Raw genomic sequence first — 25960 nt, forward strand, 5'->3', positions numbered from 1 at the left:
TCTAGGGGCCTTGGATTCTCCTCCACCACATGCTGACCCTATAACTTGGATTTCTGATCATCCTGTCTGGGTGGACCAATGGCCCCTTTCTAAGGAGAAATTAATGGCGGCCCATAATATAATTAATGAACAGCTTGCTTTGGGCAGACTAGAAAAGTCTAATAGCCCTTGGAATACTCCTATATTTGTTATAAAGAAAAAATCGGGAAAATATCGTTTATTGCAAGATTTACGTGCTGTTAATCAAACTATGGTAATTATGGGAGCTCTGCAACCAGGTTTGCCTTCTCCTGCAGCCATACCTAAAAATTATATGATTATTATTATTGATCTTAAGGATTGCTTGTTTACTATTCCTCTATTTCCGGCTGATAAGTTGCGATTTGCTTTTAGCTTACCCTCTTTAAATTTTATAGAACCTATGCAACGTTATCAATGGAAAATGCTGCCTCAGCGTATGGCTAATAGTCCTACTTTATGTCAACAGTTTGTACCTCAAGTTATTGCCCCTGTTCGTAAACAGTTCCCTCAGATATATTTTATTCATTATATGGATCACTTATTACTTGCTTATTCTGATAAACATATTTTACTTAAGGCTTATAATTCCCTTCAAAGTCATTTGTCACGATCAGGACTAGTCATTGCTGCTGACAAAGTACAGATGAACCCACCTTTCTCATATCTTGGTAAGTATATCACAAATTATAATATTACACCTCAGAAGATAGAGATACGGACTGACGTTCTTAAAACTTTAAATGATTTTCAAAAGTTATTAGGAGATATTAATTGGCTGCAACCTTCTTTAATATTAACTATGGGTCAATTACAGCCTCTTTTTAATATCCTAAAGGGAAGTCCTGATCCTTCTTCCCCTCGTATTTTAACTTCTGAAGCTCAACAAGCACTCAAGCTTGTAAACAAAGCAATACAATCTGCTCAGCTAACTAGAATTGAGCCTTCTTTACCTATACTATTAATAATCTGTGCTACGTCACATACCCCTACCGCCTTATTATGGCAAGAAACAGGAATTCTTGAATGGATTCATATGAAAAATACGCCTAATAAAGTCATTACACCTTATTATGAGTTAATAGCAACCCTTATTCAATTGGGTCGTAGAAGAAATATTCAGTTGGTAGGATATGAACCAAATTCTATTATTATACCTTATACTACTTATCAATATTCTTGGCTATTATTTGTCTCTGATTTTTGGGCTCTTGCTTTTGCTGGATATTCAGGAATTATTGATAATCATTATCCTTCTAATAAGCTCCTTCATTTTGCTACTCAACATCTATTTATTTTTCCAAAAACTATCTGTTCAACTCCTATTCTCAATGCCCCAAATGTTTTTACTGATGGTTCTGCCAATGACATCGCTGTTGTTATTTCTGATGACTTACTTCATAAAGAACAAACAGATCATACCTCTGCCCAACGAGTTGAATTACATGCGATTTCCTTGGCTTTTCAAATCTTTTCACATTGTTCTTTTAATCTCTATACGGATAGCCATTATTTGGTTACTATTTTGCGTAACATAGAAACTGCTATAATTGGCAATACTGTTGATTCTCAATTGTTTCAGACTTTCTTTCAATTACAAAAGATTATTCGTCAGCATGACTTTCCTGTAGCCATATTACATATTCGAGCCCATTCAGGTCTCCCTGGCCCATTGTCTTTGGGAAATCAATTGGCTGACGAAAATACAAAGATTATAGCCTTAAGTTTATCTCAACCTCAGGATCTTGCTACACAATCACATAATTTACATCATCAATCTGCTGCTATGCTTCAAAAACAATTCTCTATTTCTAGAGAAACAGCCCGATACATTGTTAAGTCCTGCTCTAAATGTTTACCCCACCTTCCTGTTCCACAATTTGGAGTCAGTCCTCGGGGTTTACTCCCTCATCATCTTTGGCAAATGGATGTTACTCATATTCCCTCTTTTGGTAAATTACAATTTGTTCATGTAACTGTTGATACTTACTCTAATTTTATATGTGCTACGCCTTTGGCTGGGGAATCTACTAAATATGTAATTACTCATTTATTTCATTGTTTTGCATCTATGGGAATTCCTAAAGCTTTAAAAACAGATAATGCTCCAGGATATACGAGTAAAGCTTTTGCCAATTTTTGTGCAACTTTCCATATTTCACATAAAACAGGCATTCCCTACAATCCTCAGGGTCAAGGTATTGTAGAACGTGCCAACCAACAATTAAAAATTACATTACAAAAAATAAAAAAGGGGGAATATGATAGATCTCCTCAGATTATGCTTAATCATGCTTTATTTATTTTAAATTTTTTAACTTTAGATGCATTTAGTCACACGCCTTATGAACGATTGTTTACAGGTCTTTCTGGAACCCCTCCTGAAAAAGCGCTTGTTAAATGGAAAGATCCCATGACTAACCTTTGGCATGGACCAAACCCTGTTTTAGTATGGGGCCGAGGCCATGTTTGTGTTTTCCCTAGGGAGGCAGACTCTCCTTGGTGGCTCCCGGAGCGCTTGGTTCGACATTATCATGCCATCACCAATAAACACCCTGACTCGAAGAATGCGTCGCCTGAGGCTCTCGCAATCGACCACAGCACACCCCAACCGGTTCCCCCGGCGGACGAGAAGAATGCGGCGACGGAGTAGGAGACAACTTGTCAGGGAGGCGAGGGGAGATCGAAATCAAATTACTTGACTGTTTCTAGACGAGAAGATTTATCCACCTTTGTATTTTGGTATAAGGATAACGTTCCCATTCACATGAATGCTAGAGTAACTAAGCTTGCTTCTAATACTTCGTTGGATCATTCTCTATGCATATATCGCTTAAGGATTAAAGATACTGGACATTATTTGTGTATTGAAACTACCATAGGTAATCAAGGGACGTTATTAGCTGGACATCAAATTACAGTCGTAAAGACTGTCACAGGACTACAATTTCCTGCTTTTATGGCTTCTGAATTCCCGCAGTTTGATTTTCCTGTTTGTAACGATACATGGACTAAAGCCTCTGTCTGGTGTACTTTAGATTATGATAATGGCACCATACTAGTTTCTTCTGTCCCCGTTAATAATAACAGCCTTGTTTTTTACAAGCAATGGGAATTCTGGAAACTTGCCTTATCCTTTTCTTATAGACCGGTGATTACTTGCGTCGCTCCTCCTTATGCTTTATTGATTGGAGATTTAATTGTAGAAAACACTATGAATCCTATAGGTTATAATATTACTTGTGTTAATTGTATCTTTAGTAGTTGTGTTTTGCCCGTTAAAGGATCTGTATCTGTTATGATTATGAAGCAACCTTCTTATATAATGTTACCTGTTAATTTGTCTGAACCATGGTATCATAACACTGGCATGCAAGCCTGGCTGGAATTGACTGAAGCATTAAAACGACCAAAGAGATTTATAGGTGTTCTAATATGTGCAATCCTAGCCTTAGCAGCTTTAACTGCTACTGTGGCCACTGCTGGGATTGCTCTTTCACAAACTATTCACCAGGCTCATTATGTTAATCAGTTATCTAAAAATACTAGTGTAGCATTAGCCCTACAAAGTCATATTGATACCCAACTAAAAACGGAAGTAGATGAATTAAAAAATGTTCTAATAGGAATAGGGGATCAAGTTATGGCTTTAAAATTAAAAATGCGTTTGATTTGTCATCCCAAATATACCTGGATTTGTGTAACTCAACATTTATATAATGATTCACAATGGGATTGGGAAAAAGTAAAAATGCATATATTAAGTGTATGGACTGATGGACACATTAGCTTTGATATTCAAAAGTTAAATGCCGAAATACAAGCTATTCAAGAGGCCCACCTGGACGAAGATGGACCCCAGAATTTGATTCAAGGATTATTAGATAAACTACAATGGCTACATCCGATACAATGGATTCATGGAGGGCTCTCAGGCCTGATATCAATTGGTGTACTACTTTTATTGGTGATCGGTTTATTACCTTGTGTTGTTAGATTTGTAATGGGGCGCTTCGCTATCTTGCGTCAGGATGTTCATGGCTTAAAACTACATTATCAAGCTTTAAAAAATAATAAAAAAGGGGGAAATGTGGTGGCCCCCAAGCTGTAAGCTTATTCAGCTTTCTGCTTTCCAGAGAACTGCTTGTCTCTTTCTTGGTATGCACTCCTGACGCTGCGGTATTGAGCGTAAAAAAGGAAAATGGCTTGCGGCCAGTTTCGTTCTAGGTGCCTGCTCTGGATCTAAGAGCCCCTGGTTGTTCCCCAGAAGAAGGACGTGCTGCCCTGAGGGGGAAGTCTGTATCTCCAAAGAATGGCCCATAAGGCATGCTGACGCATAGATAGTGGCGCATAGATAGTGGCGACAGAATTATGTGGAAATACAAGGTTTACTGATTTATTGTCTAATATTCGTTCCGTACTAAACCTATATATACATTCATGCTCTTTGAATAAACTTGCCTTGCAACCATCAGTTGTCTTGGCCCTTCTGACCCCACACTGGTGCTTTTCAGTTCCTTACCCCTCACCGCCAGGAACTTCTAGCTTTCTGCAGCCGGTCTGCGGCACAGAACTGCCATTCTTAAATTTAATACCCAATTTTCACCACTTGTTCATGTCAGTTCCTTGAAATGTAATTGCCAAGAGCCTTTACATGTACTTTTTATAACAGACGCAGAAGCTGAAAGATGTAGACATCACACAATTTAATCCAGAGGCTATTTAAAAAGTATAAAGAAAGAATTCAGTTGCCAACATAGCAGATTTTTTTTTTTTAAGATTTATTTATTGATTTATTGATTGATTGATTGCTATGTTGGGTCTTCGTTTCTGTGCTAGGGCTTTCTCTAGTTGCGGCGAGCAGGGGCCACTCTTCATCGCGGTGCGCGGGCCTCTCACTGTCGCGGCCTCTCTTGTTGCAGCGCACAGGCTCCAGACGCGCAGGCTCAGTAGTTGTGGCTCACGGGCCTAGTTGCTCCGTGGCATGTGGGATCTTCCCAGACCAGGGCTCGAACCCGTGTTCCCTGCATTAGCAGGCAGACTCTCAACCACTGCGCCACCAGGGAAGCCCCATAGCAGATTTTATACATTATTAAATGTCTATTTTATCTCCATGGTCTGAAACTTACTTCTCACTCAAGAAAAAAGATTCCTTTCTAAACATTTATTCTATCTTTCTTTGATGGAAACAACAGAAAAGTTTCTTCTTTGAAAAAATTGTCCCAGGGGAACAAAACAAATGCTTTCCAAATTAGAGCACAAGTCTTCCTTAAATGTCAGTGTGTGATAAATAAGATATCGTAGCAGTCTTTTAAATTTCATAAAAGCTACAGTTAAGTTGGTGTTTTTGGCCGTTTTGCAGATGGTCCATCTGAGTTAGTTCTGTTATCAACGTTATTTTCATCTTCTGCATCATCTTCATCATCACCTTTTAAAATAAATATTTGTTGTTATGACAATATGTTCATTGGTTGAAAGAAATATACATAGCTAAAGCAGTTGATAATGAGACCATTTCACTTTAGGGATTAATAAAACAATGGATATATCAAATTAGAAATATGTACAGTTAAAAAGACTTTGGGAATTTTGGTGTTTAAAACCTTTCTTTTCTATCAGTTTTTCTGGAGATATGATTCATATACATATTCATATTCATATAAAATTCACTTTCAAAGTGAACAGTATATTGATTTAGATATTCACTAGGTTGTGCAACCATCACCACTAATTCCAGTGTTCCAGAACACTCTTCATCTTCCCAGAAAGAAATCTCATACAAATTAGCAGTCACTTCCCATTCCCCTCAGCCCTTGGCAGCCACTAATCTACTTTCCTATCTCTTAGATTTGTCTATTCTGGACATTTCATAAAAATGAATCATAAAACATGTGGCCTTTTGTGTCTGCCTTCTTTCACTTATCATGTTTTCAGAGTTCATTCATGTTGTATAGCATTTATCAGTACTTCATTCCTTTTTGTTGCTGAATAATATTCCATCGTATGGATATATATTTTGTTTATCTACTCATGAGCTGATGAACATCTGTGTTGTTTCCACTTTTTAGCTATTACGAATAATGCAGCTATGAACATCTGTGCGTTTGTTTTTAATGGGAATACGTTTCCAGTTCTCTTGGGAGAACTAGGAGTGGAACTAGGAAACCCTAGGAGTAGAATTGCTGGGTCGTACGACACCTTTATGTTTAACTTTTTGAGGAACTGCCAAAGTGTTTTCCAAAGAAGGTACACCATTTTGCATTTCCACCAGCAATGTATGAGGGCTCCAATTTCTCCACATCCTAGCCAAGACTTGTTATGGTTCTTTCTGATTACAGCCTTCCTAGTGGGCATGACATGGTATGGCACTGTGGCTTTGATTTGCCTTTCCCTGAAAGTCAATGATGCTGAGCATCTTTTCATGTGCTTTCTGGCCATTTGTATATCTTATCTGGAGCACTGTCTATTCAAGTCTTCTGCACATTTGGTAACTGGTTTCTTTTTTTTTTTTTTTTTTTGGTCATTATGATGATTTTTTTTCAATTGAAGTATAACTGACCCACAACACTGTTAGCTCCAGGTGCACAACACAGTGACTCAATATTTCTGTACATCACAAAATGATCACCACTATTTGTCTTTCTAGTGTTGCGTTCTATCACTTTTCTTTCATAATTGTTACATTTTTGAAATTTTGTATATGTTGAGATATGATTCATATAAGATAAAATTTGTCATTTTAACCTCTACAGCTTTTAACAAAGGAAATTCAAACCGAAGCTTTATGGGGACCTCATTAAACATACAAAAGCATGTCTTCCTGTATGAAGATATTCCTGACCCACTATTAGTAGAACAGGCAGCAGTTACTTTTTCAGTAAGTAATGAGATATATATATATATATATATATTTTAAATGGCTCTACCTATACCTGTCCTTATTCCAATGATAATATTTTCAACGGATTAGAGAGGAACTTTTGGAGCCAAGAACCAGGACTTCTCTCTCATGGAAACAATCTATTATCTGAAGTTCGTGTAATATTCTGAATTGGTTCCTTCACATTATCTGGCAATCAAGATGGAAACAAGATGGAAAAGAAAGGAAAGTACAGTACAGTTTAAGCTCCTCTACAGAGGAATTAAGTCCTGATTCTAATATTTAGTTCTTAGGTTCTTCAGCTCAGGGTAGTCAAGACTTAAAAAAAAACGAATACACTTAAATTTCCCGTTTCTACTTTCAAACTGCACCTACAAAACTGGGAAAGGAAAGGAGTCCCTGAGAGTTAAGACTTGTTCATCTTAAATCTGTTGCAATCTTCGGAACCTGCTCCTATTCTGTGACAGATGGCAGTCTTCCAAACTTGTTTGTAATTTCACACGGGGAAAATTCCTTTCCATCCTTCAACACCCAGCTTAGAACTCACGCCCTCTCTGAAGTCTTCTTCGGTTCTCTAGGTTTGCAATAGCTACAGAGGAGCCTAGGGTCATCCTTCTACTCTTTAATAAGAGTGTTTGTCTGTCTAACCCCTCAGCAGTCAGAGTTCCACAAGGACAGGAACTGAGTTTCATTCTTTCTCCAGAGCTCAGCCCAATGACTGGCATAGAGCAGTAGACGTTCAGCACGTTTTTGTGTGTGTGTGATATAAATGCAAAGAGAATCGTGAAAAGCAGCCCTGGTAAATGAGCCCAAGTACAGCCCAGATCTGGCGGAAGGTGCTAACAATTTTTAGTTGGAGTTCTTCCCCCCAGGCTCACTTTCTCCAAGTTTGCCACTCCACGCGGGCTCCCTGAGCCGACTTTCCCCGGGCGCCCCTGCCCGCCCATCTGTCGCTCCAGCACCGTCTCAGAGCTCACCGTCCAACGCCTCGTCTGGAGCCGCCGCCACCCGGTCCTGTGCTTCCCGCTGTACCGGGGAGCCGAGGAGGTCGGTCACCAGCTCCCTCATCTTAGCCACGCCCGACAACAAGCCCTGGAAAGGGTCGGCGACGTCCGGCGCCTCACAGGGCACCCGCAGCTGCTGTCGCTGACCTTCCTGCCCGACGTACTCGGCCAACAACTCCATGGCCACCGCCGAGCTTCAAGAACGCGCCACGGTGACGCGCCACCCGGAAGCGGAAGCCAGCTCGCCGCCGGCGCAGGCGGGAGAAGGGAGAGGAGTAACTTCCGTTTGTCGGAAGTCGCTCCTCCCCCTTCCTTCGCTCCCCGTCTCTGGGATTGGTGCCTGGCACTGCGGCCCCGCTTCCTCCGGCCCCGCCCCTCGCGGCCGCTTTTCCCGCCTCCGCCGCGGCCGAGAGGCGGTTTGGGTGACAGTTGAGCATGGCCGGAGCCGAGGAGCCAGCGGGGCGGCAGGCGGAGCTGGAGCCCGTGGTATCGTTGGTCGACGTACTTGAGGAGGACGAGGAGCTGGAGAATGAGGCGTGCGCCGTCTTGGGCGGCAGCGACTCGGAGAAGTGCTCCTACTCGCAGGTGGGCGCGCGGCCCGGGCCTCGCCTTCCCCAGGCTCCCCTGCACCTTCTCTCTCCCGCTGGACTTACCCTCTTCCCGCCTACCGCGGCCGGCACCCCCGTGGTGGTCCGGGGCCGCTGTTCGTCGTACGTTTCCCCATCGCAGGCCCAGTTGTCCTATTACCCTTAGTCTCCTGAGCCCCCTTTCTCAGCCTGTGTCCAGCAGGGCTCTCCTTCTTTCTCGGTCTTCCTCCGTCCGGCCCCCCACGATTCTCCAGGCTTTGGCCCTGGAGCGGTTGCTCTTTCCTTCCTTTCCCGTCTCTTCTCGGTGCCTCAGCTGCTTTTCACGAAACCGTCCCCGTGACCTCTCATATCCAGACATCTTTGTCCCTACTTTTCCCATCCTCAGAGCATTTATTAGGAATCGAATGGGAGAGTCAAAACAGAGTTAAAGGAGAGAGCTCGGGATTTGAAAATCTCCCTGTGTGGGCTGGGCTCCTGGACAGCTGGTTCCTCTGCAATTTAGTTTGACAAGTGCTAGCTGGTTTTTTGGAGAGAAGAAGCAAGTACCGCATCTGTCTGCAGTCTGCCCCCCAGGGGGATAGACCGGGACCCGAACAGCTGGTGGCACTGGCAGAGGAGGGGAGGGGAGGGGAGGAGAGAAAGCATTTGGAAGATGTTGTGAACAAGGGTTTGAGGGGGTGTGATGTCGTGTTTGGTGACTCATCCTATATTTCTAGGTACAAAAATGGAGAAAGGTGGGTAGAAGAAAACTAATAAGAGGTGAGAATTGGTAGGAGGAAGAAGGTTACCTTCCAAGGGGGTGGAGTGGAACGCTGAAGGATGGGGAGGGAGACTTGGGGTCATTCTGTGGTGTGGACTGAGATCATAATACCAGTTGTCATCGTTGTCCGGTTGAGTTTACACTGCAAAGTGGTTACATTTTTTTAATACACCTTGTGTCAGATGTGTTTAATGTTGGCTGGTATTTAAAAACCTTTGGTCACCACTGAAACAACTTTTTCTCTGCTTTCCTTTTTTAAAAAAGTCTGTATGTAAGTTACCTTTGAAACGTAGTTAGGTTTTTGAAACAGACTTCCTTAACATTTTTTTTATTGTAGTGAAATATGTGGAAAAGTGCACAAACCATGTATAAGTGTTGGGAAAGCATAAACAAAAACACATGCAGGTACCTACTGCCCAGATCAAGAAATAGAACATTACCAGCATACCAGAAGCTTCCTTGTATCTTCCTTGTGTCTACCCCCTTCCCAGAAGAGGGTACTATCCATTATCAGGATGTGCTTGTTTTTCTTTTAGCTTTTTACTTTGAAACATTTTAAGTCTACAGATAAGTTGAAAAAATAATAGTATGAACACCTGTGTACTTTCACATATATTCACTTTTTAACATTTTACAACATTTGTTTTTTCTTTTACCCCTTCATTGTAATAGACTTTCTTTTTTCTTTTTTCCTCAACCACTTGAAAATAAGTTGCAGACCATGACACCACACCTCTAAATACTTCAGCATACATCTAAAAATCAAAGGGATTCATTTAATGCATTGGTTTTCTGTTTGGTGGAACCACAAGCATTTTCCAAAATTAAGTATGATTATTACTTACATAAACTTACACACATTCTCCTACATTTTTATGTGTTGAAATGATTAAGCAGACCAGCTTATTCACAGCTGACTGAAAATATTAAACTTCTTTCTATCACTTTAAGAAAAAATTATATGAAAACAAGCACAAGTGTATGAAACATGCAACAGTGTTTTGGTATTCTGTTGAATAAGCTTTTTTATTAGCCTCAGTGTTTTTTACAGGAAAATCTTGACCACAGGTAATCTGATTTCAGTTATTTCTTAGATCATAGTATGGGCATTAGGTGACTCTGCCATGTTTTTTCCATTTTTTCTCTCTCTTTTTCCATTTTGGGGCTGTCTTTTAGGGCTCAGTAAAGAGACAAGCACTATATGCCTGTAGTACCTGCACCCCAGAGGGAGAAGAACCAGCAGGAATTTGCCTAGCTTGCAGTTATGAATGTCATGGAAGTCATAAACTTTTTGAGCTATACACAAAAAGGTAAAACGGTCAGAAATTGATGCTGAATGCTTTTCAAATATTTAGATTCTTTTCCAGCTGCACTTTTTTTTCTTAATCTTTTTTTTTGGCATTCAAAGTAGTTGTGCACTGGTAAAATGTGATGTGTTTTTATATAATATAATTGGAGAGAGCAGTTTTTCCAGAGGGCCTTTTTTTTTTTTTTTTTTTATTATTTTATTTTTTTTTTTTTTTTATTTTTGGCTGTGTTGGGTCTTTGTTGCTGCATGCAGGCTTTCTCTAGTTGTGGAGAGCAGGGGCTACTCTTTGTTGCGGTGCATGGGCTTCTTATTGCAGTGGCTTTTGCTGCAGAGCACAGGCTCTAGGAGCGTAGGCTTCAGTAGTTGTGGCACGTGGGCTCAGTAGTTGTGGCGCACGGACTTAGTTGCTCCGCGGCATGTGGGATCTTCCCAGACCAGGGCTTGAACCCGTGTCCCCTGCATTGGCAGGCAGATTCTCAACCACTGCGCCACCTGGGAAGCCCGGCAGGCGGATTCTTAACCACTGCGCCACCAGGGAAGTCCCCAGAGGGCCTTTTAAAATAAAATTATGGTGCAAACTCAAACTACTCCTGCTGCTCTGCCATTATTTTATTAGTGTTTGTGTAATATAGATATTTGTCTTTATGCATGTTAATCTCTAGAATTATTAAATCTTTTATTGTTATGTGCTTGGAGAAATTCTGGATGGCTACATGAACAACAACCAAGGTTACTTTTTAGATCCTAGAAGCCAGTTGAAAGAGGCTATGACATGAATTTAAAGAGTAAGTCATTAGATTTAAAAGAAAAATTAAAATCGGCTCTTCCTCCTTTGTTTCAGAAATTTTCGTTGTGATTGTGGAAACAACAAGTTTAAAAATTTGGAATGTAAATTATTTCCTGTAAGTAAGCACCGGTAACTATAAATGCATGAAAAGTAGCTGTGATCGATATTTGTCCGAGTGGATAAAAACCAAGTATTTTCCAAAAAGGCAGTTCTTATGCTTATTCTTTGTAAATGGACAAATCAATATTAGACTGTATCCCATTTATTACTTTTTGGAAAACTAAGTAACCTTTTCAGAGCCTACAGTATAGATTGTAATTAATATGAAGGGTTTGGGGGGGAATGTTCTAAAGTGATTCAGGTTTAATTATGTTGATTGTGCTTATGCTTTAAGGTTTTTAAAGCAAAAGGGTTGACTTTAAAAACTGAATAAATAAAACTTGGTAATAATGAGTGGGTTATGTGCACTCAGAAGTTTTTCAGTGCTTTTTGGATAATAAAAACTATGCTTATACGCTTTCAATGAAATAACAGAAATGAAAGAGAAAATAAGGGACTTTACATTGTTCGGTCATTGCTAAAACTGTCATGCTTTTTCCCTCCTCAAAGATTATTTTTAGACAATTTCCTTGCCTGCTTTTTACCTCCTAGTAACCTGGGGGCTTTGGCTATCACAGCTGGGCATTAAGAAGTCTTTTGAAATTCTAGGCCAATGTCAGCTTACATGGGTTGATAATTAATATTTATGATTCATTTTCCCCCAATTGCTACAAAAAAGGCATAGAAAATAAATTTTATTTTTTCCCTGTATCCTGGAAAAAGTATCCCTTTAATAGGAATGAATTTTTTTCCTTTGTACTTTGAAAGTTAAAGACCAGCTTCTTGGGGGGGGGAGATATTTAATGCAAAAATTTATTGAACGCATAAATTTCATGATGCATGAAATTATAGTTAAAGTTAGACCATATTATATATTGAAATTAATATCTTTCAGGACAAAGCAAAGATAAATTGTGGCAATAAGTACAATGACAACTTTTTTGGATTGTACTGCATTTGCAAGAGACCTTATCCTGATCCTGAAGATGAGGTAAGAGATTTAGAGGTTAGCACCGGGACTGTGTCATCTCTAGCCTTCACTCTTCAGCCTATTGTCATATTTGACCCTTTAGCTGTTCAGCAGGGATTTGGGGATTGTGAAAGGATTCTAGATTTATCCCTTCTTATGAATCTGGGCTGGAGCTACAACCAGAACAGATCCCAACTATTCTTCTCATTCTTGTATCATGAGAATGAAATATTGGACAGGACTTTCTCAAGGCCAGAACTTTTTTCCTTCCTCCCCCTCTTTGCCTGCCTGTTTGCTCCATTCCCCTGAACACTTTCCAGAAAATGACCTTCAATTTCTTGCATCCCTGCAAGGAAAGAAATAGGGTGTACAAACTGGATCCTCTGAAAAATTTCAATTAGAAGTACACACAAAATTTAAAAAGAATTTTTCTTCTTCCTCACTCGTGTACCTTCTTACCTCCCAGAAACAACCACTGTTAACACTTTTTGGTATATGTATTTTTAAACCTTTTTCTGTGCACATATAAGTGAGTGAATGTGAGTTTTAATTTCTAGTTTCCCTTTATTTTGACAAAAGTGAAAATTCTGTGCATTCACTTCTGCAACTTGCTACAATTCACATTATCTCCCTGGGCCTGGGTTTATGTCTGAAGTGAGAATACATTACTTATTTATAAAGTTTTATGGGAGTCAGATATTAAGTAACTGATATGAAAGCTTTGATAATTGCTCACAAAGTGCTTAACTTAATGTATTCCTTCTGTAACACCAGTTCGTGGAGAATGAACTTCTTTGGCCCCTTAAATTGCTGTTTCTCCCTGTCCCCTTGACTTATGGCATGTGGATAGCAGTTTTACAGAATTGGTAGAGAATTATTTAATGTCTAATTCTAACGTGTGCCAGATTTACTTTGGTATCCCAGAATTCGCTGTAATCATTAACAAACAAATGGCTTTCCTGTGTTAGATTCCAGATGAGATGATCCAATGTGTAGTCTGTGAAGACTGGTTCCATGGAAGGGTAAGGAGAGCTTTTACCTTTTAAAGACATTGTCTTTACAAAAAGAGAAAAGATCTTGTCTTTTGGAATTTACTATATTTTATGTTATAATTACTCTTCTAAAAATATATTAAAGATATGATCAGCATACTAGTGCAATATATTTTTCCCCCTGGCTGCGTTGGGTCTTCGTTGCTGCACGCGGGCTTTCTCTAGTTGCGGCGAGTAGGGGCTACTCTTTGTTGTGGTGCGCGGGCTTCTCATTGCGGTGGCTTCTCTTGTTGCGGAGCACGGGCTTTAGGCACTTGGGCTTCAGCAGTTGCGACGCGTGGGCTTAGTAGTTGTGGCACGTGGGCTCTAGGGTGCAGGCTCAGTGGTTATGGTGCACTGGCTTAGTTGCTCCATGGCATGTGGGATCTTCCCGGATCAGGGACCGAACCCGTGCCCCTGCATTGGCAGGCGGATTCTTAACCACTGCACCACCAGGGAAGTCCTGCAATATTTTATAAAATAATGGGCTTTTTGGACAACTTAGTGATCACAAGGAAAATGTTCGGTTTTCTGTGTTCACAGCATCTTGGTGCCATTCCCCCTGAGAGTGGAGATTTCCAAGAGATGGTGTGCCAGGCTTGCATGAAACGCTGTTCTTTCTTGTGGGCTTATGCTGCACATTTGGCAGGTAAATGTCTCTGTGGAGTTGGTATTCCACCAACTTGTGCTGTATGTTCAGAACAATTTGTATGTTCAGTACATCATTTTTATCAACTAGTTTTAACTGGACTCTGCGGAAAAAAGTATAAGATCTGTTCCTTCTCCACAAGGTGCTTATAGATAGATTGGGAGACTACCAAGAACAAATTTGTACTTAAATGGCATGATGCAGAGTATGGGTGAGACCAGAATTAGAGAAAATGGAGGAAGCAGTTTTGAATGGGATTTTGAAAGATAAAGAGATAAACATTGTTCTTAAATGTAAGACATGCTATTGGTTGGGGAGAGGGTGGTGGTATAGTTTGTCATATGGTGCTTTTATTATACTCTAAGAAATTGACCCCAAACCACTAATCAGCAGTGAATGTTCTTGAGGCATTAAATATTTTATTTTATTTGTAATGCTATATGTGTTTATTTTTAAAGTGGCAGTTACCTGCTGCTCTGGCCTCATAATTTCTTGCCCTTCTCACCTTTAAGGAACACTTCACCATACAAACCACAAGCAGCATCAGACATTTTTGATTTGTCTCAAAGTTCTTAAACTTGGTGTGCTTTCTTTCTGTTCATACCCTTCCCAATTAAATCTCACTTTCTGCTGGACCTGAATTTATTTCGCATTCATCAGGTTTTCTTAACCGTTCCCCTCTGCCCCTCCTTCATTTCCTTCCCTGTCAGCAGATGGCCTCATTTCCTACTAAACTGAGATGCCATCATGCAAACTGAGTTCCCTTATCATTTCTCTTCTCTCCTTCACAGTATTTCTGTCTCTACACGCACCCTTTCTGATTTCCTTCTCTCATAAAGAAAAGCTGTTGTTTTTTCTAAAACTGCCCTTCTACCTGTATTTGCAGTTAAATCTCTTCCTATTGCCTCTTGCTTCTTGAGGTGTCCCTCTGTCTTTAACATGTATAGTATTTTTTTTCTCTTTTACATAGAAAGTGCTTCAGTAGTGATTGGTATTTTTAAATGATCTTTTCAGTTGTTTGACTCTTTGGATTAGGCAGGCATAACCTAAAAAAGTGTTATTTCCTTTCTTATTATTCCAGAGATTAAGATTGACTTTCTCCTTTTCCAGATTCTGAAGTATGTTTTAATCAGACTAAGTGATTTCATTGGCTAACTGGTCTGTGGATATGTGTGTGTGTTTTTTCAATGAACCCACAGTAACCAAAGTAACTGCTGAAGATGATGGGCTGGTGCTGACTGTTGATGCGGTAGGTGACCAGGAAGTTATCCAACCTGAAAATGGAGCTCATCATGATGGTGCCCTCAAAGAGGATGTTCCAGAACGTGGAAAGGCTGCTGAGAAGGAATTTAAAGCAGAGCAGATGAACGAACCATGTACCAGCTCTAGTTCTGAAGCTGATCTCCAGGTAACATGAAATCTGAGGTATAAAAGAAATAAAACTTAAGCAAAATTAATTCTGTAAGCTATATAGCTTTGGGTTTCAATTGTACCCTTTGCCTAAATAAATTCTTTGACAAAATCTAAAGTATGAAAACTATGATAGTTTAAAAAACACACTTCAAAACTTAATTTAATTTCAGACAGCATTTAAGAATCAGCATCTCAACACAGAATCACAGTCCGGCTGCAGACTTCAGGAGCTTAAAGCTAAGCAGTTTATAAAGAAAGACACCGCCACCTATTGGCCCCTGAACTGGCGTAGCAAGTTATGTACCTGCAAAGACTGTATGGTAAGTACCTGATCAAGTTCAATATTAGTATGTTTTGTGGACTGATGCCTAAAATAAGAGCACCTGAAAAGTATATTTATAAAACTGAGAGTATAGAGAACTGAAAATTTTTTTATATTAAGCAAATTTATGAAATAGTATTTGCAGTCCTAATGCTTATGGAAGAAATTAAGAATTATGCAATACTTTTTATTTACTTAGCTTCATTTCAGTGGAAAATAGCTTATCTTTTTTATATCATAAAATTGCTTGGAAACACATATTACTTGAAAGTTACAGTAAGTCAGTGGTTTTTAAAGATCTCTTAGATCGTACAATATCTACTGGGAAGTTGGGAGGTTTCTAAAAGAGATTTGGGCAAAAAGAATAAAACGTTCAAGCAACTCTGCTAAAAGGCTCAGGTTTTTCTGGCTATTAATTAAATAAATTTTTAGTGATTCTCATGAGGTTGACTTTCTGAGAATGACATACAGTTCTAATAGGGAAACTGGTTTTATTTTTTAAAGAAAATGTATGGCGATCTAGATATCCTGTTCCTGACAGATGAATGTGACACAGTTCTGGCTTATGAAAACAAAGGCAAGGTTGACCAGGCAGCTGACAGGAGGGACCCTCTAATGGACACCCTTAACAGCATGAACAGAGTCCAGCAAGTGGAACTTATTTGTGGTAAATATTGTTTGTGAAAGTTCATGAAGTTCATGAAGTTTCCTTCACTATTAAAAACAGTTATGTATAAGGAGGACAACTAATACCTATTTTAATTTAACACAAAGATGGTTTAAGTTTGGAATTTTATAGTAGGCCTCACCTACACTTGCTTGATTGTAATGTTGCTGGGTATTTAGCTGCTATTTTCATTGAATTAGGGTTACATGCTAGAATAATTACATGCTTGAGAAACCGTAACATGCTCTTTTGCTTAAGGGTAGATGTATGAGTAAACAATAAAAGGAAATCAATTTCTTTTTCCATCCACTGAAATAATTTTCATTGAACATTACGTGTCATCTTTTTGAGCAAACCATGCCATCTTTTTGACAGTTCTTGAGGATGCTTCAGTGGTTCACAGGAAACCACTAGAAGGGAAACATTCCCAAACCCTTAATTACAGGCTTTTACATTTTTTCCCCCAGTATGCCCAACTTATTTTAGTGATTTCTATCCTAGCCATTTCTACTCGGATGCAACCACTTTTGTGCCCCTTTTTTGACATTGATTATTCCTGTCTTATATTTGTAACTGTTTGATTAATTTCCTTTTGCCTTTATTGGACTGAAAGCTTTCCGAGGATAGAGGCTGCATCTAAAACATTTTTGTAGCCCTCAAGGTGCCTTGTACGTAATATAAATTGTTGAGTGAGTGCACGAGTTTTAAAACTTAATGTTTGGGGCTTTCCTGGTGGCGCAGTGGTTAAGAATCTGCCTGCCAATGCAGGGGACACAGGTTCGAGCCCTGGGCCGGGAAGATCCCACATGCCGCGGAGCAACTAAGCCCGTGTGTCACAACTACTGAGCCTGCGCTCTAGAGCCCGCGAGCCACAACTACTGAGCCCACATGCCACAACTACTGAAGCCTGTGGTGCCTAGAGCCCGTGCTCCGCAACAAGAGAAGCCACCGCAATGAGAAGCCCGCGCACCGCAACAAAAGAGTAGGCCCCGCTCACCACAACTAGAGAAAGCCCGCGCACAGCAACGAAGACCCAACGCAGCCAAAAATAAATAAATAAAATAAATTAATTAAAAAAAAAATAAAACTTAATGTTTGACAAGTACAAGATATTTCAAGCACTAGAATTCCAGAGAAATGGAAAACTTTTAAAAAAAATTCTTAGCTAATCTTTTTGGGAATGAGGATATCTCTGTTTTTTGAGGGTTTTTAAATGAAAAAGGGTCCCAGATGTCAAAATGGAGGAATTTGAGAGAAATTGAGAACACGTTTCTATGCAGATTTCACTTAAAGAAAAATGTGGTTTAGACTAACATACTCAAATGTCAATGGTAAGAAATATTTTGTTTCTAAATGCAAATGGCTTATCTAAAGTTTATGTCCTTTTTTGTTGTTTTGATTTAGAATACAATGACTTGAAGACTGAACTTAAAGACTATCTCAAGAGATTTGCTGATGAAGGCACAGTAAGTTGAGTTAGAGTTTTAATCATAGCCTTGTATGTTTTGAATAAAGTATCTTTTTTTTTTAGTGAAGTATAGTTGATACACAGTACTATTTTAGTTTCAGGTGTATAACATAGTGATTCAACATGTTTATAGATTATACTCCATTTAAAGTTATTACAAAATATTGGCTACATTCCTTGTGCTGTACAATATATCCCTGTAGCTTATTTATTTTATACATAGTAGTTTATGCCACTTAATCCCCTACCCTTCACTTGCCCCTCCCCCTCCCTCTCTCCACTGGTAACCACTAGTTTGAGCTTTATATCTGAGTCTGTTTCTGTTTTGTTATATTCACTTGTTTGTTTTATTTTTTAGACTCCACATATAAATGATAACATGTAATATTTGTCTTTCTCTATCTGACTTATTTCACTAAACATAATAATACCCTCTAGGTCCATCCATGTTGTTGCAAATGGCAGAATTTCATTCTTTTTTATGGCTGATATTCCATTGTGTCTGTGCGTGTGTGTGTGTGTGCGCGCATGCGTGCCACATCTTCTTTAACCATTCTTCCGTTGATGGACACTTAGGTTGCTTCCATATCTTGGCTACTGTACATGATGCTGCTGGGAACATTAGGGTGCATGTATCTTTTCGAATTAGTGTTTTCAGTTTCTTGTATACGTACCCAGAAGTGGGATTGCTGGATCATATGGTAGTTCTATTTTTAGGTTTTTGAGGAACCTCCGTACTGTTTTCCATAGTTCATTTTCTTTGATGAAAAAGATGACTGAGAGCTTAATGCAGGCAGAGGAAAGGGAAATCAATAGTAGTGAAACGGCAATGGACTAGCCACAGCAGGAGTCCTTCCCAGCCCTCCGGATGAGGGACGGAGCAGTCATCCGTGATCTGGAGAGAACAGTTGTAACTTAGGAGAGGGCCGTTGGATCAGCCATACTGATTCTCCCAGTCCCGACCTTCAAGCAGGGATTTTTGGAGAAGGAAGGAAAAATGACCAGGTAGAAAAAAATGAAAGCCAGACCCCTTTTCTGTGATTTTTGAGTTCTAGTTTAAAATAAAAGAACTTTATATTGGGGGGCTAAAACATTTCTCTTGCTGGTTAGGACGGTCTATATGCTTTTAAGGGTGACACTAATTCTATAATGTGTAAATTTTTTTTTTTTTTTTTTTTTTTGGCCACGTGGCACGTGGGATCTTAGTTCCCCGACCAGGTATGAGCCCATGCCCCCTGCAGTGGAAGCAAGGAGTCCTAACCACTGGACCGCCAGGGAATTCCCATGTAATCTTTTAAAATAGTTTTCCAGGGATTTCCCTGCTGGTCCAGTGGTTAAGACAACGCACTTCCACTGCAGGGGGCGTGGGTTTGATCCCTGATCAGGGAACTAAGATCCCACATGTCACGGGGTGAGGCCAAAAAATAAATTAATTAATTAATTAATTTATAAAATAGTTTTCCAGTTGAATTTACAAATACTTCCTAGCCCTTTACTACTCATACATTTATGATGGACTTTTTCTTCTAAAATACTTTTCTATCTTCCAAAGGCAGATATAAAGCAAAACTTTTCTTTTCATGGCCTACAGTTGTCCTTCTGGACAAAAAATGTTTTGCTCTGCTATAGCCAGACAGACAAATGAAGTCAGACATGGGTCTGACGGACACTCGGGACATGCCCGGAAACTTGCTTTCTTGGAAGAAGTCTCTGCCAACCGAGTGCTTTCTCATAAATGTGGGAAGAACTTGTAGCTGCCTGGATATCTGGCAATGCTGCCTTTCTGCAAAATGAATTGTGGAGTCCAAAGTTAAAGAGACTTCCTAAATGGTTTTCTCATTTTTTAGAGAATGTTCCTCACTGTCACTAGGGACGGACGTCTTCCTGCTTCCCAGCAGCTCTTAACAGACAGTTATTCTCATTTCTGTTGCAAAGGCTGTCCTCTGCTTAATGCAGCCTCAGGCTTCTCTCTCACTGGAACTAAGAGGGTCCATGGGTGTAACTGTTTTGGGTTTTTTTTTAATAAATTTATTTATTTATTTTTGGCTGCATTGGGTCCTCGTTGCTGCATGCGGGCCTCTCATTGTGGTGGCTTCTCCTGTTGCAGAGCATGGGTTCTAGGCACGCGGGCTTCAGTAGCTGTGGCACACGGGCTCAGTAGTTGTGGCTCACGGGCTCAGTAGTTGTGGCTCACGGGCTCCAGAGCGCAGGCTCAGTAGTTGTGGCTCACGGGTCTAGTTGCTCCACGGCATGTGGGATCCTCCTGGACCAGGGATCGAACCCGTGTCCCCTGCATTGGCAGGCAGACTCTCAACCACTGCGCCACCAGGGAAGCCCCGGGTGTAACTGTTTTAACCTTGGCACTGTTAGTGGACGTTCAGGGTCTTTCAGTTGTGTCAAAGCACATGCTCTTGCCTCTGCTTTTGTGTAGTTTGTGGTTGCTGTGCTCTTTATTGATTTTATTAGACACACACTTAAATTCACATAAAAGAAAAAAAGTAGGTATATTGTCTTTTTCCATTCACATTTGAAACAGTTTTATCCGGAGTCTTCACATGTGTCTTCAGCGTGTGGATCTTTGTGACAGCTAGAGCCATTCTTCATGAGTCTGAGATAATCTGATGTGATGATTTAAAAGGACAGAAAAATATTTTTTATTGTTTGTTTTTGACATTACTAACTAGATCTTTACAAACACTTTAAGTTGTCATAAAGCTCGTCTGCTTTGGTTGTATTTGGCTATAGAAGAGAATGCTAATAAGGTCTGGGTGTTGTCAAATGATGGACTGCCCTTTATTTAATGTTTGTGTCTGACTAAAAAATAATAATAACACTTAGACACTACACATTTTCTAGGACAAACCAATAAAATGATTCATTATTGGACCCAGGTATTTATTCTTTAACATTTCTACTCTGCATGTTGGCTGTGACCATTTGAGGATGCCTAGGAACTAAAGATTACACGCTCTAATTTGTGTAATTTGTGGGCTTTTAGGTCTCCTCCTACTATATCCTTGCCAGAGAAATGTCCTTGTATTGCCTTTCAGCGTTTAATGTTTGTGATCCGAGCTAGGGACAGATCCTTCACATTGGAACTCCCCAGTATCCTATTTATTAGCATTTGTAAGTGTGCGTTCCCAAGCCCTGCGCCTTAGAGCTCTGAGCTGTGGTTGCCTCCGAGTGGTGAGCATCTCGATCTTGAGTCCGTGAGGGGCTCTCGTTCCTCACAGGTTGACCCCCAGCTGACTCCTGGTGCCTGTGAGACTGGTGTGTCAGCTGCCAGTCTGGTGTGGAGTTCTTTCATTTCGAGGAGTTGTCAGATCATGTCTCACCCCAGTGGGTTATTCAGGTTGCCTGTGCCATTTGGGGATGTCGCGCTCTTACCCCTGGGGAGTGGAGAGGGAGGTTTTCGCTTTACACACAAGTATTTGTCCTCTTTCTTACTTCTCTTTCTCTCTCTCTCCCTCTTGCTCACTGTATTCCAGTGCTTTCTTTTTCTTTTTCTCTTTCCCTCCCTCTCCCTGCCCCACCTTTATTCCATTATAACAATAAGAATGTGTTACCTTTGTAATTAAAAACCATGTTAACCTGTCAATTGCGGCACAGACTCACTCTTGGGGTGAGCAGGGACTCCTTCCGGGTAGGCCTGGTTTACTTTTTTATCCATATTTCCCCTTATTTTCTTATTTTTGATATTTTATTTTGCTAATAGAAACACTTTTATGTGATGTTCTAGTCCTTTTTCCGATAAAATACAAGATAAATTTCTCATTTTTATTGCATAACATGGATATTCCATTTACTGGGAGTACTGCTTCCATAGTTTTTGCCAATTATTTTTCTATTTATATAGCAAACATCTGTAATTTTGGACTCTTGAAGAGGGAAGAGTTTGGGGGTTCCTTTTTTTTCAGTAAAGGAGAGAGCACACATCTCAAAAAAAGCAGATGTTGTTTGCTGTGGGTGCTTCTGCGGAACTGAAGGACATTCCCAAGATAGCTGTGTCCTGAGGGAGGGCAGTGGCCTCAGGCGACCATTAGTCCCCTCAGTTTTCGTCCTGGCTCCGCCACTTTTCTCTTCGGCTGATATTCATTGAGAACTTACTCTGTGCTGGGCAGTGTTTTACAGGCCTTACATCTCATCTGCTCTTCAAACGGCCCTGTTAGATGGGTGCTGCTTTCATCTCATTCTAATGAGGAAACCGAGGGCAGTGGTGGAACCCACGCTCCTTACCAGTGTGCTGTCTGCCTGCCGCGTGACTCTGGCCGGTCTCTGAGCCAGGACGAGCTTGTCTATGCAATGGAGATAGGATAATTAATTACACGTTAAAACAGTCCTTATCAGCAGTATTGTTGGACTTGACTGTGAATGTTACAGCCAGTTAGTGCTGTTCTGTGATGTTCCCTGTCCTAATCTTTGCTCTCCCTCAACAGGTGGTTAAGAGAGAGGACATCCAGCAGTTCTTTGAAGAATTTCAGTCAAAAAAGAGAAGAAGAGTGGATGGGATGCAGTATTACTGCAGCTAGACTGGAGTATGGCGCCTTCTCATCCAGCCAGTGAAGGTGCCACTTACTGTTCCAGGAATAAAAGAGTCATATTTCACCTTTGGTCCCCTTTCTGTCCTCTCCTTGGAGAGGCCTCCTCCTGCTGATTTCACAACCAGCATTCTTTCTGACTCAGCTAAATGCAGCTCATTCCACAGACTTGAGCCCCACCACGCCAGTCCAGCCAGGGTTATTTGCTCATGAGTTTCAAGAAGTTTGATTTGGTTTTGAGAAAGTAAACTAGTTTGGTTTTTTTTTCCCTTATGATTTGCTCTTTAACTCCCAAGTGTGTCTGCCCTGTCACAGAGCCGCCGTCTTCCAGGACCGGCTCTGTGAAGTTCTCTTCCTGTCAGCTCCAACCTCCATAGATCCCCCCACCCCTACGATCGTGGTGCCTTGGGTCAAAGCTTCCTCAAGCCTGTTCTGCCCCTTCTCCCACATCCCTGTTTTCTGAGGTTTGGTCACAGCTTAGAAGGGATCTCAGAGCTTGCTTCCTCCAGGCCAAACCTCCGGAGTAGCCAGGGCTGATGGTTTCCTGTCCTAGATGTTTATCACAGGCAAGGAGATTGGCTGATGGCAGGATTGAGGAAGCCTACCTTTGTTACAAATTTTACTAATAAATTTAAAGTGAAAATTTCATTCACAAGTCTACTGGCACTAGAATATTAGAATTTCAGTACTGTAGTGCTCACAGGGCTTCCTGGAGAAAATCTGCCATTATACTGGTCCCTCTCTGCTGCCTAGAAAATAGACCGGGTACTACCCTGTGAAATCTTGGTGGTTTACAAAGTCCTCTGGGTTTCTTTATATTATCAGGGATATTCATAAGCCTAGATTATAAACAGACCTATTTTGATATTGTTACGTTAAGAAAATGGTATTAGAACCCCCAATAAATTATTATTTTTCCCCTTAAATCTGTGCTGAAGAAAAAAGATACTGGCTTAGCTTACTTGTAGCGAGCAGGGCAGTGAGTGCTCTGTGTTGGGGGACTATGTGGAAGAGATCCCAAGCAAGGCCCTAGGCTGTGCACATGATGAGCTTTATGTATATAAACGTTACTGTCCACAGCTGAGTCCCTAATGACTGTGAGATCTTTTGAAGAACCTCATGGGATGTTGTATAAAACCCCATATTTGAGGGGATGTCCTTTCAGTTGGTTTGAAATCTCTTTAAAGCCCCTCAGTCTATGTGGAAAACACCTTTTGATAAACAAAGAGCCCTCAGTTGCTCTCTCCCTCTGGAGGAGCGTGGTCTTTCCTGACAGTAGACGACATACTTTGAGGTGTGAGACTATACGCATTTGAGGCTTTGGGGCCACAAGTGTATATTAATATTTTTTGTGTGTCCAGCAGTCACAAGTGCCCACCAATCCCTGGATAAGTTGAACTAGGCCTACAGAAAGTCAAGGACTTAAAGAAATAGTACAACTCGTTTTTCTGCATCAAACCTCCTAATTACAGATCCTCATGAAGAGTGACGTGTGAAGCTGGACGGTCTTGTGGCCACAGGAGATGCCTGTGTGCTCTGAGCTGGCCTTGTAGAAAGGATGGAAAGGCTAGGGTGAGAGCTCGCGGCATCTTCAAGATGGTTTACATCCCCAGCTTGGGAACTCTGTCCCAAGTCTGAGGATTTTTGAACCCCCTCTGCAAGGTGGTACTAGTTGTGTACCGTGTGGCCTGAAAGTTTATATCTTCTCAGACATTTGATTTAACTATCAGAAAGTTCCTTCCTTCCTTATGACAGGCCAGGACCCAGTCTTGGAGGTGATGCATTACTGTGCAGCACAACACAAATCACCCAGTGGTGAAGGGCTTGTTTTAGGAAAGGTACTGTTCCTTTTACATTAACCAGAAAACCTCTTTTTTTTACCTATTGTTAACAACTAGTTTTCTTATTGACTGTATTGGACCGTCTCTTCTTGTAGAGACTGATTTTGGCCAACATGTGGCAGTTGATATTAATGCATGTTTTATGCAAAACAAGAATATGATATTAGTTACTTCTAAGGAATTCTGGCATTGTATGTGCATTTTTGTAGAATTGTTACTGGACTTATAATTACATACTTAACTCTAATCAGGTTTCTGTAAAATTTAAATAAACCAATTCAGAATAGTGGTTTTTCAGATTGTTTTTAGTCACTTTTAAATGTACACAGCCTCCCTTGGCAGGCTGTAAGAAAATGGGCCCACTCGGCGGCTCTGCCTGCCCTGGGGCCCTGCTCCAGCAGCGGGGATGGTTTCTGTCTCTCCTGCTGTTCTATCCGATTAGGCCTGATCCCAGGTCCCGCAGGCAGAGCTGCTTCACTCCCCTCCCCACCCCCACTTTACGACACCCCTGAGGAGGGAGGGGCCCATGATTCCCTCTGGGGCCTAGATGAACAGAGAACAAAGAAATGGGCATGGGTCATGACCTATCGCAATGGGTTCAGGTCCTGCTGTGTGCAGGGGAGAGGGCTGGGAGCCCACAGGCCAAGGAGGAGATGAGGTCCACCTCATCCATAGCCATTCCATAGCCATTATTTCAAAAGTAAATGTGAGAACAAACCAAGAAGCCAGTGTAGAGGCCCATCTTTGGCCTCCCCGCAGCTCTTGCTTGGAAATGATTCACGCTTGAGGTCATCACCTGTGGTGAGTTAAGCTCAAGTGAACGAAGTGCTCTGTGTAGGCCCGGAGCTGCCCTCATCTCTGAACACGCAGGATTATATAACCATCGATGCCGGGAAGACAGCAGTTCTCCCAGCTCCCCCAGAGGACCCCCGTGGACTGGAAGGAAATCGAAAGAGCAATCCCAGTGATAACCGGACCTCGGCAGCGACCTAGTTAAGCTCCCACGGAGGGTGAGTGTGCTCTGGGGAAGGCGGGGAGCGCAGGAAGCCAACCCAGCAGCGCTCCCAGCACCAGCGAGGCTGCCCCCAGTCAGCTCGCCTGGAAGCGGCCGCCAGACACAAGCTGTGGCCTGAGGGGCATCCGGCATTCGGCACCGGGCCAAAGCCACACTCTACCTCACTTGTGCCCCGAACCACTGGGCATTAGACAGCTTGCGTTCCATACTTAGTCACAGGATCCCTAGGTTGGAAGGGATCTGAGAAGTCACCCAGCCTCACCTCTCGGGATGGGGTCCCTCCCTGGCGGGTGATCCCCATAGGGGACCAGTGCTGGTCTCGGCCACCGGGCTTCCATGCCTCCATGCTCTTGGTGGCAACGCCTCCCCTTCCCTGCCGGGCGACTTGAGGCGCCTTGGCCTTTCTTCTCTCTCAGCTGCGGGCGTAAATCCTGTGAGCCCTGTGGAGCCCGGCTTAGGAGAAGCCAGCGCCCTGGAAGGTGGAGAGGAGAGAAAACCAGGCCCTCGGTGATTCACGCACTGAGCCACTGGGTAAGTCTCGTCTGAAGCTCATACGACTTGTAGACGTTTCTGTAGCCGGGAGCACTTCTGCGGTTCTCTAG

General features: G+C 41.4%; 2 protein-coding genes across 2 annotated transcripts; one reads left to right on the top strand and one right to left on the bottom strand.

Moving 5' to 3' along the window:
* Positions 1–5104: 5104 nt before the first annotated feature.
* Positions 5105–8141, bottom strand: GON7 (GON7 subunit of KEOPS complex). The gene is made up of 2 exons (XM_036843028.1): positions 7876–8141; positions 5105–5446 (listed from the first exon to the last, which is right to left on the bottom strand). The coding sequence occupies exons 1-2, from the start codon at positions 8081–8083 to the stop codon at positions 5352–5354; spliced, it is 303 nt and encodes a 100-aa protein (XP_036698923.1). The 5' UTR covers positions 8084–8141; the 3' UTR covers positions 5105–5351.
* Positions 8142–8276: 135 nt separating this feature from the next.
* UBR7 (ubiquitin protein ligase E3 component n-recognin 7) lies at positions 8277–24630 on the top strand. Its single transcript, XM_036843027.1, has 11 exons — positions 8277–8487; positions 10426–10559; positions 11400–11460; positions 12340–12435; positions 13383–13436; positions 13989–14094; positions 15294–15502; positions 15678–15827; positions 16334–16496; positions 17901–17962; positions 22401–24630. The coding sequence occupies exons 1-11, from the start codon at positions 8338–8340 to the stop codon at positions 22491–22493; spliced, it is 1278 nt and encodes a 425-aa protein (XP_036698922.1). The 5' UTR covers positions 8277–8337; the 3' UTR covers positions 22494–24630.
* The last annotated feature ends 1330 nt before the right edge of the window (positions 24631–25960 follow it).

This window comes from Balaenoptera musculus, chromosome 2, assembly GCF_009873245.2.
Source record: "Balaenoptera musculus isolate JJ_BM4_2016_0621 chromosome 2, mBalMus1.pri.v3, whole genome shotgun sequence".
NCBI lineage: Eukaryota > Metazoa > Chordata > Mammalia > Artiodactyla > Balaenopteridae > Balaenoptera > Balaenoptera musculus.